Below are 12,408 nucleotides of genomic sequence, written 5' to 3'. Positions count from 1 at the left end.
AACAGGATGCAGTTTATTTTTAAAGAAAAGAGCAAAAATACTGTACAATAAAGCACTGCTAAATCGAACATGCACACCTGAGCTCAATTCTATATCGTTGGCAACAAAACGAATTCAACCGTGAAATGGCTGCTCAACATTCCAGGCCTCTCAATAAACTGCACAAATAAGAGCAGGTGAGCTGATTTAATGACGGAAATGCTTTATACACCTGGTTCATCAATTCACCACCTAAAAAGGCGTGCGCAAAACGCTGGCATATAATCGCCTTGCACATAAAAAAATTCTTAAAAGTATACATTAGTAAAAGTAGTCCACAAAAAAAGAAGTGTGAACACTTTGGATCACATGTCGAAAATGAAGGATAATATAGTGCTCGTGAAGAAAAGTTACTAGGCTAAAACATTTCAGAATGCCTAGGTCAAAAACTAGAACCATGTAGGTTCTTGGTCAATAGAGCTTGAGGCACGCTGATGAAGAGCGGTCCTGCGCTGCGGCGATCGGTCAGGAAACAGCCGCTTGGAAACTATGATGAATGTAGTGAAGCCATAAAATGAGTCACTAATAGTATGTAATTTCTTAAAGCATATAAAAAGACTTCAGAATGGTGTCAGAGTCAAGCAACATAATGAGATGAGACGCGTAGAGGGCACGCCTACAGAGACAGGCTGTCTTCAGTAGCGCTGAGATGCTTTCCCAAAGATTATCTGGCGGTAGCATGTACTCATTCACTAGTACAGCAGCTGGCGGTAGTGTTTACTGCAGGCTGTCCGTCAGAAGTGATGGTGCCTTAGATGTCCATGACGTCAGTGAGGCTGAGGTAAGAGCAGATGTGAGCCTGCGCATCCTTACTCAGCTTGCTGAACCTGGCCCTCTTCTTTGGATGCGGGTGGCAGGCTATCTTTGCCTTGACGATGCCAGTGAAGATGAAGTAGTTGAGGGCCAGCCTCATGCGGGCTTCACGGATCTGCAGTTTGGCACGAGCCTTGTCGCGATCGTCACCATCCGGGTTCAGGTCTTTCAGATCCGTCCACGAGTTCTGCAGGGACTCGAATGCCAGAGCATCCTTTTTGTTGTTGGAGCTCTTGACGAAGCGCACCGCTTCGTTGACGAACACCTGCATTTTAAGGCAGACCCGCTGGCAACTAAGGTCCGACCTGCTTGCTACGAGGGTACTGAAAATTCCTTTAACAGAGCGGGGTGACCACCATTTCGTCAGCAACCTTTGCTTAGACCCAAAAACACTTATAATCACGTGTGCGCATGCAGCGGGCATAAAGCTATATGCCATTAGGATTTTTTTTTTCGCTTCAGCACATGTGAAGCCACAAAATTCCCAGAACACTCATGCAGGAACTCAGTGCTGTACTTTGTCAAATGCGGCCGCAGCTATAAGCTTGAGTATGGTAAAAAGAATATTATCTTTTGGTAAATCTAGCTGTGCCGAAACTTTGCTACAAAAGCTTGCTTTTCACTTTGCAGCTAGCCGGGATTGCTACCGAATGAGTATATATACCATTAGTAGAAAGCTCTTACTACGAACAGGCTTTACAGACTGTTTTGAGAAACGAATTTGCCTTGAATCATTACCTGCTTGAAGTTGAACGAAACGTGGGGACATACAGCGTCTTTCGGCAGATGCGAGTGCTGCACAAAATACAGAGGGTTCTTGCATATTCTTTTATGCAAGAACGTTGGTGGGGGGGATCAATGTGGAAGCTATCGTAGGGTTCAATGTGGAAGCGGACGTGTAACTGTTTTTTGGTACTGCAGATTTACATATATGGCAGACGCATATGACAGGTTCTCTCATATCATAAAAGGCAGTTTTCCAATATCTCTCAAGAGGAAAGTATACAAAAGCTGCATCTTAACGGTACTCACCTAAGGGGCAGAAGGGTGGAGGGTACCGAAATGTTCAGTTTATGTTAAGAACAACGCAGCGAGCTATGGAAACAGAAATGATAGGTGTAACGTTAAGAGGCCGGTAGGAGGCAGAGTTGGTGAGGGAACAAACGCGGTTTAATGACATTCTAGTCAAAACCGACAGCAAGGACTGGGCTTGAACCGCGAAGGGGCCTATGCGAAGTGGACTATGGACAATCACTTCACCAGCAGCCTATGCGACTACCTCGCAGAAACTGGTCTACACTCCTTCTTTTAACTTTCTGTAACCTACATTCCACTCCCCCTTTTCTCAACTTATGCCTCATGGCAGACTTCTCGAATAAAAAAAAAGTACTGGGCTTGGCCAAGGCATGCAGTGGAAAGCAAGTTAACTGCTGGTAATTAGCGGTAATGGAGTGGATTCTAAGATAAGGCAGGCGTAGCAGTGGGTGGCAGAAAGTGAAGTGGGTGGATGATATTAAGAAGTTTGCAGGCATGGGGACCACAGCAGGCAAAGTATATGATGAACTGGAGAGACATGGGAGAGGCTTTTGTGCTGCAGTATGATTAGTTAGGCTGGCAATGATGTGCGGTAGCAATTGTAAGTGATATGAAGTGTTTGTGTATCATACAGGTTTTAGCAATGTAAGCACACTGGCACGTTAGTCTGTCCTTTTACAATTGTTATGTTATCAGTCTTTGGCGGTTGACACAGGAAACTGCATTAGATTGCATAAATTGGTTTAAATGGTGCAATTATTAGTGTAACGATTTCACTGGTGGCCTAGCATACCTGTGGAAATACGGCCTTACACTGAATAAAAAGCTCCCTCACGCGGTCCCATTCCTATGTATTCCTTGTAGCAGAAGCAAACATGATCTGTGGCCCCTAATCTTTCGATCGTAGTATTTCTTCAAGGAGCACCCAGGAGCCGTACTTCCTGCGTTTAGAAATACCGAAAATGATGATCTATCTTAATTCAATTTTTGGCCAAGCTATGCGGCTCCAACTTTGGCTTTTTTTAGGGTAAGTCTTGTGCTTTTTGAACCACGGTTGCTATACTTTCTTAGCTCCCCACCCCCTCTGACATTTGCATTGTTCCTTATCCATCGAGTTCTCTACTCAGGTTCTAGTCCATGCATTAGCTTCACAATTTTTAGGTCAGAACCGGATTTTCCTTGCGCATTTCGGAAGTGACCACCACGTTTTGCCTTGAACTACTTCATTTTTCGTGCCCCGTTGTTCTCTTTGCCGACACTTCTCTTCGTCTTTCAAATAATAGAATTTCCGCCAGGTCCCATGAATGCAAAATTTTCACAAACTACATGAAGGTACAGCGTCACCACGAGCGCTGACACTTAATGCAGCTAAATCACCTAAAAAAAGGAAATCAGAGGAGCTGGTGGCGCTGCACTCACGATGTGTCATGTCTGGCAGTAGCGCCTTCTAAGAATAAGTGGTCATCCCTGTTATGCTGAGAGCAACGGTGCACGGTGCACGGTAATGGAGCTCATTAAAGGCCTCACTTCTCGGTGAACACCTCAATCCTTCCCTAAGAGAAGAGAGTGAGCGAATGTAGAAAGAGAGAAACAGGTACCAAGTGGACGGCTGCAGAATAATTTTGATCACTTCGTGACTTTTAACGTGCCCTAACGTCGCAGAGCACACAGCTGCCTTTTCTGTTTGACATTCATTAGACGCGGCAACAACGCGTGGGTTCGAGCCCAGTAACTACGGCTCAGTAGCCGAGCGCCCTACTTTACGCCGCCAACTTCACTCGCTGCCTGCTCCTCTTTCTTTTGCTTGGCTTTCGCAATGATTGAAAGCACAGGGCGCAGCAACTGTCTCCATCTCGGGGGACACATCAACCACGCCGTGAGGGAAAAGATGAAAGGTAAGTGAAAGAAAGATTCCATCCACTTGACTAAATTTTTCACGAAAGGAGAAAGCGATACAGCCTTCATGGCGAGCGAAGCCGGCGCTTACCCTATTGCGCCTCAGGCCTCTTTGATGGCGAAATTTGAAGCAGGGTTCACACCTTGCAGGTTCACGCTCACATTTGTCAGGAAGCGATTACGAGGCACAGCCTCTTTCAGCTCTCTGCAGATGGTCAGATGCTGCGGAAAGCCGTCGGAGGCTTCTTCCAGGTCCACGAAAAGGCTGCTTAACGTGCGGTTCTCCTCCACCAGTCGGGCAAGCGCCCGGGCTGACCGCTTCTTGAAGGTTGCGATGCCTATCTGGACGCTGCGGACGCTGCGGTTTTGTTCCAATGACCGCAGCACGTTGACGATGCTGGTTTCAGACCAATTGAGCACGAGGTACAAATCTCTGCGTCAATGAAATGCGATTCACTTGCAACGTGTAGACGGTCAGCTATTGGTATCTGCCTGACAGTTATATTTTCGGGGGCAATTCATGGCAACAAAAAATTAGAGGAAAGGATGCCAAGATACAGCGCAAGAACGTACAGCTGAGCACTGCAAGGAAACAGTGGTATCGCGGTTACTTTTTCTGTTCGAGAAGTTCCAATATAGTGTATGTCCCAGTTAATTGTATACGATGTACTTAACATACTGCACACTTTGTGCCACTTGACTAAAGTACATTTTCCACCAAAACTTACATTTAAAAACTGCGAAAGCATTGCACACTTGTCGAGATTCCTAAATTGTTGCTCGGTTTCGAGTTAATTCGTTCTTCGCTATGTATGGGCATACATGTACATATGTGTATGCATAAATAACAACACCTGGACAGGTTGCCCATCACCCGGTGTGCACATAAGAAGCCTGCCACAAAGCAGTCTTCAGAGACACAGACAGATACACTACTCCTGAATGCGAGGAATAGCCACTATAAGTGCTTGTGCTTCAAAAAGAAGGAGCGGATGGGGTTATTGCTTTTTAACCACGAAAATTTCTAGTAGAGAAAGCAACTGGCCACCATTATTTAAAAGTTAAATTCTAGATAAGTAATGCGCGAGAAGCCGCCTATCCCTTATTCCCACCGCCATGTCATAAAGGCGCCCCCTGCCTCTGCTGTGCCCTTGAGCAGATCGTCCAAGCACGGACGATCTGCTTGCTGCTTCGCCGTTAAAATATCCTCTTAAAAACTCTTGCGGTAGAAGTGGAAAACAGTGCTGTTTTGCACAGAACGTTTTCCGCTTCCTTGGGAAGGGGGAGGGGAAGGTGACATACGCTGCTCTTGTTTTAGTGGTGGGCTAGTAGAGTATAGATCGAAAGAAGCGCCTGGCCACTGCAGTTTGTAGCGCGCGGGGCATGAAGAAGCATGGTGGCAAGTAGAGGCCGATGTGAAAGTGGAGTTGTCGGATTGAAAAGAATACCGTTTTTAATAATTCGGTGTGCTTGAGAAGTACGCAGCTTACACGTAAACCATGTCAGGTTGTTTTTTCGCTTGCATCTCAAACGTTCGGTCATCGATTTAAGGGACATTGAAGAGGAAAGTGCCCACACCACGATCAAACTACTGCAAAGAATCTTTGTCATACACGCTCCCCTCTTTGTTAAATCGTTTGGAGCAAGAGTTGTTCGATCTTTTTTCTAACCCGAATTCTAATATGAAGTTATTTCTATCGTCTTTACCTATGTGAAGTGTGTAGCATGTTTTTAGCCTTTCCTATTAACGTTTTTTGATGACTACTATATATGTCTATTCGCATTCATTTCCGAAACTTGCTGTGTGTTGAGTGACTGCTCAAGGGTTGCTAATGCTTGTGTGTTCCTTTATTTATTTATTTTCTTGACCTGTTAAACACTTGTGCCACAAAAGTCTCTGTATGTCTGCCAATTTGTAAGGGGGCAGGACATGCGTCAAGCCGTTGTCACGGCTTTTTGTCCTGTCTCCTCCTATGAAAAAGGAAATAAAAGGAATGAATTGAATATTAATTCAGAAAAAACTGCAAGGTTAGCGTCTCGTGATAGCAAATATGTCATGTCTACAAAAAACAAAGCTTTTTTTTAGGGGAAATAATTGTGTAAAGGCGAGGTACTTTCAATGCCACTATGTGGGAACCGTACACTATGGGAAAAAGTCTCTCGATTGCGTGGTTTTTAAACGAAGGCACTAACTCTATTATTAGCACCGACCGGAAGCCACAGTTATGGAGGAGAAAGAGCAGGGTTTTGACATTCGCCGCCACGATTGTGGTCTCCAGCCGCTGGATAATAATAGAGCTATCGCGGTTTCGTTTACGAAGCGTAAGGTCCAGAGACTTTTGTCCCCGACTGTACATCTACGGCTGGTGGCGTAATTATGCGATATCTCGAAGAGTGGTATTTCGTCGGCAATGGACAAAACAGACGACGTGGAGAGAGGCTAGATGCTAACACGTGCACTGAGTCTTTCGCCTTGCATTCTGGGTGATCAGGCTACGTGCGGCCGTTGCGCGCAGCAGGTTCAAAAAACGCGAGCTCCCAGCTGTATTCACGCTCTCTTGGGCTCGCTAGACGGCCGGTGCAGTGGTTTCGTTCTAACCTAAGCCTTGTACCCAGTTCCTCTCTGGAGACTACTTGCGTTGTGCAGTTGCAAAGTATGTTGTTTTCAGTACCCGCTCATGCACACACGCGAATGCATGCATGTCGTCGGTCAGCGTGTGGTCTTTTTTCAGTTTTTCTGCGTGGAGCAAATGCGAATGGGCTTTAAGATATTCTGAGAAATACCTGGGAACCGCCTCATGCGTGCACCGTCACCGCTCGTTTTGCTCACTAAAGGAAGTTTCTCAGCACGACTTATCATGCTCGCAATACGTGAGGCACCGACACGCAAGGCCGGATTGCAGCGCCTGCCCTTGCACCTGCCTCCCTGACCACTGACCCGAATGACCACGAGAACGCCGGGCTATTGTTTCATTTTGTTGCCACGTTCTGTGTCTTCGGAAGGGGCGACTCTTGATTTTTCCGAGAGCTGCAATGTATATTCGTCATAGAAATGACGTCATAGTGTGCCATTTTTTTCCGGCCGCTTTGAATGTGGATGGGTCTCAGAACTTTTTTGTACTTTCGCATGTACTTTCGCTTATCACCGTTGTCTCATACAGTTCAATTAGAATTGTTTTGTTTATCTTCCTTGTACAAGCCGTTCTGACTTTGTAAACAAAGCATTTCTGTATTTTGACTTGTGCTGTTCTTATGCCGCTCTGCCATTATTTTATTTTATTATTTTTTTCTTCTTCTCCTCTCTTCTTTTGTTTCTTGAATTTTTTGCACTCTGGGGAGCTGGAAACTAGTCAAGCTGAATTTTCAGCTTTTTTTCCCGCACTCCTTCACTTCATGAGTTAAATAAAGAATTTATTATTAAAAAAAAACTTTCATTTTCAGATTCTCAGCTAGGCAGCCACCTCTTCGCGCAAAAAGAAACTTTGGTAGTGTTACCAAGGAATTGCTATACGCCTTGCTTAGTTTCATACTTCCATTTAGTCTCTCTGAAAAGCTTGAAGTTTTTGAGGCTTCAGCGGAGCGCACAACTCTGGTTATGACGTGAACAGAGAGAGTGGACAGACTTGCGCTGCTTTCTCCCGTGCCCTGCCATACCCTTCTAAACTCTGCCAAGGCCTCAGCTCGAGATCATAGTTCAGGTTTTTTTTTTCACTTTCTGAAGCATTTTTAAAAGTTTTTCGGCGTTAAAAAATGCTTAATTTGAATAGCAAATCTGATGCCCTGGTGAAAAAGTTGTATGATGCTACAATCTCATACAGACTTCGTCGTACGAATGTCATACAATCTGTAAGATATTGAATGACATTTGTATGGCAAATGCATGATTTTTTAAAAACAAATTCCATCTGTATGGTAAATGCATGACATTTGTATTACAAACTGTATGATTTTATAGCATCATGCAACTTTTTCAGCTACATCAGAACTCCCAGAAAGCCTCGTTTTACAGTGCCGCACAGCCTTGTTGCTTTTCGTTTTTTTTTTTAAAGAAGATTGGTTCGTGATCATTCATGATCGATTTTTACTGTACACGACTTCGGATAAGAGTGTCCGGCGGATACGCAGTCATAACTAAGTAATTCTTTAAGCCCTCAGCTCCCTTTTGATGCTTGCAGTAAAGTACAGTCACCTCTCTTGTGCACATTCTACATTTTTTTAAACGGCGGAAACGCTTCCACAAACGCTCGAGAAGAGAAACCAGTGCCACCCAAATTAGATCTCGCAGTGTAGTCTTGGAAAAGCGCACGTTTGGGAGGGCAGGACAGGGCGCGGCCGAAAGCAGCTTCCGATCATTCGCGTTCCGATCATTCCGATCATTCCGATCATTCGCGTTGGTGACGTCATCACCGTATGCATCTGCCATCTGGCGCTGTGCTATGCGGGGAACCCAGGAAGTGGCCACGACATCAGTCCGCGATTACGTAGTTTAATTTTATAGCGCTGCTATATTTTTACCGAGCAAACTTCATTCACGCACTTAAAGTTAAGCTCGTCCAATTGTGGCTCCTGTTTTCCTTTAGAAGTCGCCCGGGCAGCAGCCGAAGGACAACGGGGCGCATTTCTTGACGGCCACGTTGATCGTTCAAAGGCACTTGGAAGTCCTTGCAGGTTAACTTTTGTTCTCACAAGAATTTATTTATTTTGTTCTTGAATAGCGACACTTCTCGCAAAGCTTTGTTATTCATGGTGACATTGTGTACTGGTGTTAAGCTTCTCTCTTGTTTTGGTGCACATCACAAAGAAAAAGGAGCGACTGAATGTACGAAGGGAAAGGAAAAACCTCGGAACGAGTGATGAGATTGTTGCGATAATGAAGCAAGTGTTAGTTCTTCACCCAGGGCAAAGACGTGCAATGGCCTTTTGTTAATATCCTTGCAGCCGGATTACTGCACGGTCACTGCGACCAGGTGACGCCCTCCACGGACGAAGCGGTTTGTGTGCAGGATGTCTGCGAGTGCGGACCCGAAACGGAAGAGGTGGAAAACATCTGCGTTGCTGCCTCGAACAGCACAACGCCCTTTGAAAGGTGTGTCACATAGCTGATGCCTGTCAGACTACAGAGGGAGCGGTGTCCGCAGAGTTCAGGATGTATTCGAGGACTATAGTGTGTGCAAGGAACCCAAAACTCACAGACAAATAGGCTTACCGCCAGTATGTCTGTATAACCAATATTGAAAATGTGCTGTTCAAATTTTTCGGTGTACTGATGCTTTATTTATTTATTTCCTCACTTATTTTTTTGCAATACAAAATACTCCAGTGATGAAAGCTAAAAATAGATTTTGAACGCAATGCTACCAGAATGTTCAGCAACTCTGTTCAGGAACGATCTAACAGTGCTTGTGTTTCAAAATTCTGCCGTTACACAACGAGGATAACACTAAAAATATTATTAAAAACTAAGAACAGAAATTGCACGCACATGGATGTGCTATCAGGGACTAAAGTCTCCAGGACAGTGCGGGAACTGAAGTCTGTGGCTCGAGACCACACAGGTTGACGTTGAAGTCGGACTTTGATGCGTGGAAGCCAAACGAAGTGACTCTATGTGGCGTTGAAAGTAAAGTTGATAACACCGTTGCAAAGTATAAAAAGACCAACATGTAAGCATCAGTTACGATACAACTGCTCTTAGCTCCAACGCCTACTATATCAAGGTGGTATAGGCACTGCGTAGGCAGCGCTTTTTTTGTTCGTCCTTGTCATGAAGTGAGTGCAAAAACCAGATAGATTTCTCCCGTCCAGTTACGAACAATGAGAAAATCTGCTTAACACAGGATCATCATAACATCATGCCGAAAAACGCTCAGTGCCAATCTTACTGGTGAGCGTGCATGTATAATCGTGGACAGAAGTTTGCGGGATGCGGGTTCGCGGAAAAAAAAATTATTGCTCTAGATTCATTTAAAGCACGTTGCTAATGAACAGCGTAGAAGCATGAGACGCCAGACTGGCTCCATGTTATAAACGAATACCAGCTGCCAGACTGGAGAGGCGACTCTGAAGTAATTTTCCCCCCAAGCCTGCGTCCTACAAACTTTTGAGAATGAGTGTAGAAAAAGTCCTTCCTTGAAAACCGCAAAACTCGCCGCCATGATTTTATTGGCTCAGCAATGGCCACATGCTGAGTGCAACCAGTACAGCTCTCTTCCCTTAGCCCATCCGCCCTCCGTCCCAGTGACAAAAATTCCCCACAAGTTTGATCGTCTTTTGGGGCCTATGGAATATCAGTGGTGATAAAAATGCAAAGAGCAAACACAAATGAGGTATTCTGCAAGGTGAAAAAAGTGGCGCTGTAAGCGGGATATGTTTACGATCATCAAGAATAATGAAAATAAAAACATAATATCACATATCCTGGCAACAGCTGAAAGAAAATAGAAGAGAAAGAGGTATCAAAAGTCAACAATGCACACATTACAATTAAGCACAAATCTGTGGCCCTTAACGTACGACGACGACTTCCGCAAAGCCCTAATTACCTTGCTGGCTTGCAGTGACGGAAGAAAAGGTCGCACTTCTTGTGTACAGAGTGCTGAATACTTTAAACAGAAGGATACAATTGTTAAGCAATGAGAGAACGCAGTAAGCTATAGCTATCTTTAGAACAGGATACACTACCAAGCCGTTATCGGCAGCGACTATTCAGAATGTTTGTTCCTAAGGTAGGCATAGAAAACTGTTCCGTCCGGTGCAGTGATAATGTCGACACTTAGGTGAGATGTTTTGGCAAGGCGGATGAAAATTATATATACTTTTTCTGGCTGTTTGTAGTGGTGGGGTAAGCGTATGCTGTGGGGGAAAAATACGTTTATTACATTAACAATGCTCTGTGTTCTTCGCAAGAGCCTTTTTTGTAGACTTACAAGTTTTTGGAGATTAATTTATGCTAACATACCTTATCAAGATGAGAGTTATGTAGTTGCGACATGAAAAGAGATCTAGATGGGAGTAGCTTAATTCGAGATGGAAGGATGTGATTACCTCAACACGAGAGGCAAGTGACGTGGGCAACTTCCAAGGTTGAGTACCGTATATTTTCGTCCCAGAGTAATTTCCTGGTAAAGTACACTCCAAGCGCTTTGAATGTAGTGACATCTTCAGTGTAATTTGAGTTGAAACAAATTACTCGGGTCGTATTTAGTATTTCAGCTTCTAGATCTAAAAACCTTACTTTTTATCTTTATTTAATCTAGCGCTTTGCAGAAACTTTGCAGTGGCAAGCATCGAGAGCATTTAATGCGCCTCAACAACTGTTTTTCATGACCGTCTCTACTGCACAATTGCGCTGCATCATCAGAACATCTGATAAAAAACAGTATTCCTTTTTTATGCCCACAATATAATTATTAAATAAACGTAAAAAGGCCCTAAAATGCTCCTCCGCGGTACGCCGCACGTGACTTGCATCATTGGTGAAAAAAAACCATTGGTCTCTACATATTGATGACGCTGCGAGAGATCAGAACGTATAAGGGCTAAGGTGGTGCCTTAAACTCCTTACTTTGAGATTCTGGATAAAAGAACAACGTGACTTATAGAGCTGCATATGGGGCTAAAGCCAAGAAATCAAGGAAATTCCAGAAATGAATTTCGTCCCTCAAAGTTACGCATTATGCATTATTTTTGGGGCAGAAGCGCCGCCTCAGCTGAAAGTTAATTTCTAAAGCCATGCTGACATGTGATAACGTTATGTAGATCAGAAACGTGGACCGTGTGAATAACGTTTTCAAGACCTTTAGGGGAGTCACTCAAAAACTTTTTTTTTTCACCACTGCAATAACCTTCCTAGTCTACATCTTGTTGAGGAAAGCACCTGATACAAAGATTAAAGATATGGACAATTATAGGGGAAATTGCATCGACAACATACTGGACCGGCAGTTCTTGTGTACTATTCACAACACATGAAGAGCTGCAGTCAAGGCAACGAAAAACGGTAATGATATCCTTTAGAGTTACAGAGTAAAGAAAGACGCTGAAACCTTTGCCAGCTGAATAAATTGCGACGTCCGTATACTAGCCAGGGCTGGTGCGATACTTGGATGCGAGGAGACGTCGACGGCGAATAATTGAATCAATACTGACGTACCACATTTTTCTAGCGCTTCTGACGCCGGCGGTAACTTTGCGGGGCATTTTTTCTCAATAAGCGTCGGCATCTCTCAAATCACCATGCATAACTCAGCTGCTACGGCAATTGCAGCCAATATACAGCATTCTACTGTACTTAAGTTGCATACAGCAGAGGATGGGTGGTGGCAAGGCGTGCTCAGATTTCCCTTTTAATGTTTGTTATGTGTTCGGTTTAGAGAAGAGCATGTTGCAAAGGAAGAGTTACGTACGGTATAACGTCTTGCCGATTGTACTTTATAAATCAGGCAACATGTATGCGAAAAGAAAAGCGCCACCTTACAAATAAATGAACGCGGTACCTTTTTCTATTGTCTCAATCAGACGTGGGCAACTCAACGTTACTGAGAGTGCCAGTGAATAGCCCAAGTCATTGCGCAATGTGAGGATGTAGCCCGCAAGTGAATGTCGAGTCAGAGATGTTAGAGGCAG

General features: G+C 44.3%; 1 protein-coding gene across 1 annotated transcript; it reads right to left on the bottom strand.

The window, feature by feature from the left end:
• Positions 1-786: 786 nt before the first annotated feature.
• On the bottom strand, positions 787-1,123 carry LOC149336315 (uncharacterized). The gene has a single exon (XM_089554121.1). The coding sequence runs from the start codon at positions 1,121-1,123 to the stop codon at positions 791-793; it is 333 nt and encodes a 110-aa protein (XP_089410247.1). The 3' UTR covers positions 787-790.
• Between the last annotated feature and the right edge of the window lie 11,285 nt (positions 1,124-12,408).

Source organism: Amblyomma mixtum, chromosome 7 (genome assembly GCF_055824585.1).
Source record: "Amblyomma mixtum isolate Tamu chromosome 7, ASM5582458v1, whole genome shotgun sequence".
Lineage (NCBI taxonomy): Eukaryota > Metazoa > Arthropoda > Arachnida > Ixodida > Ixodidae > Amblyomma > Amblyomma mixtum.
Note: the sequence above shows the minus strand (reverse complement) of the source record. Positions and strands in the feature narration are given on the sequence as shown.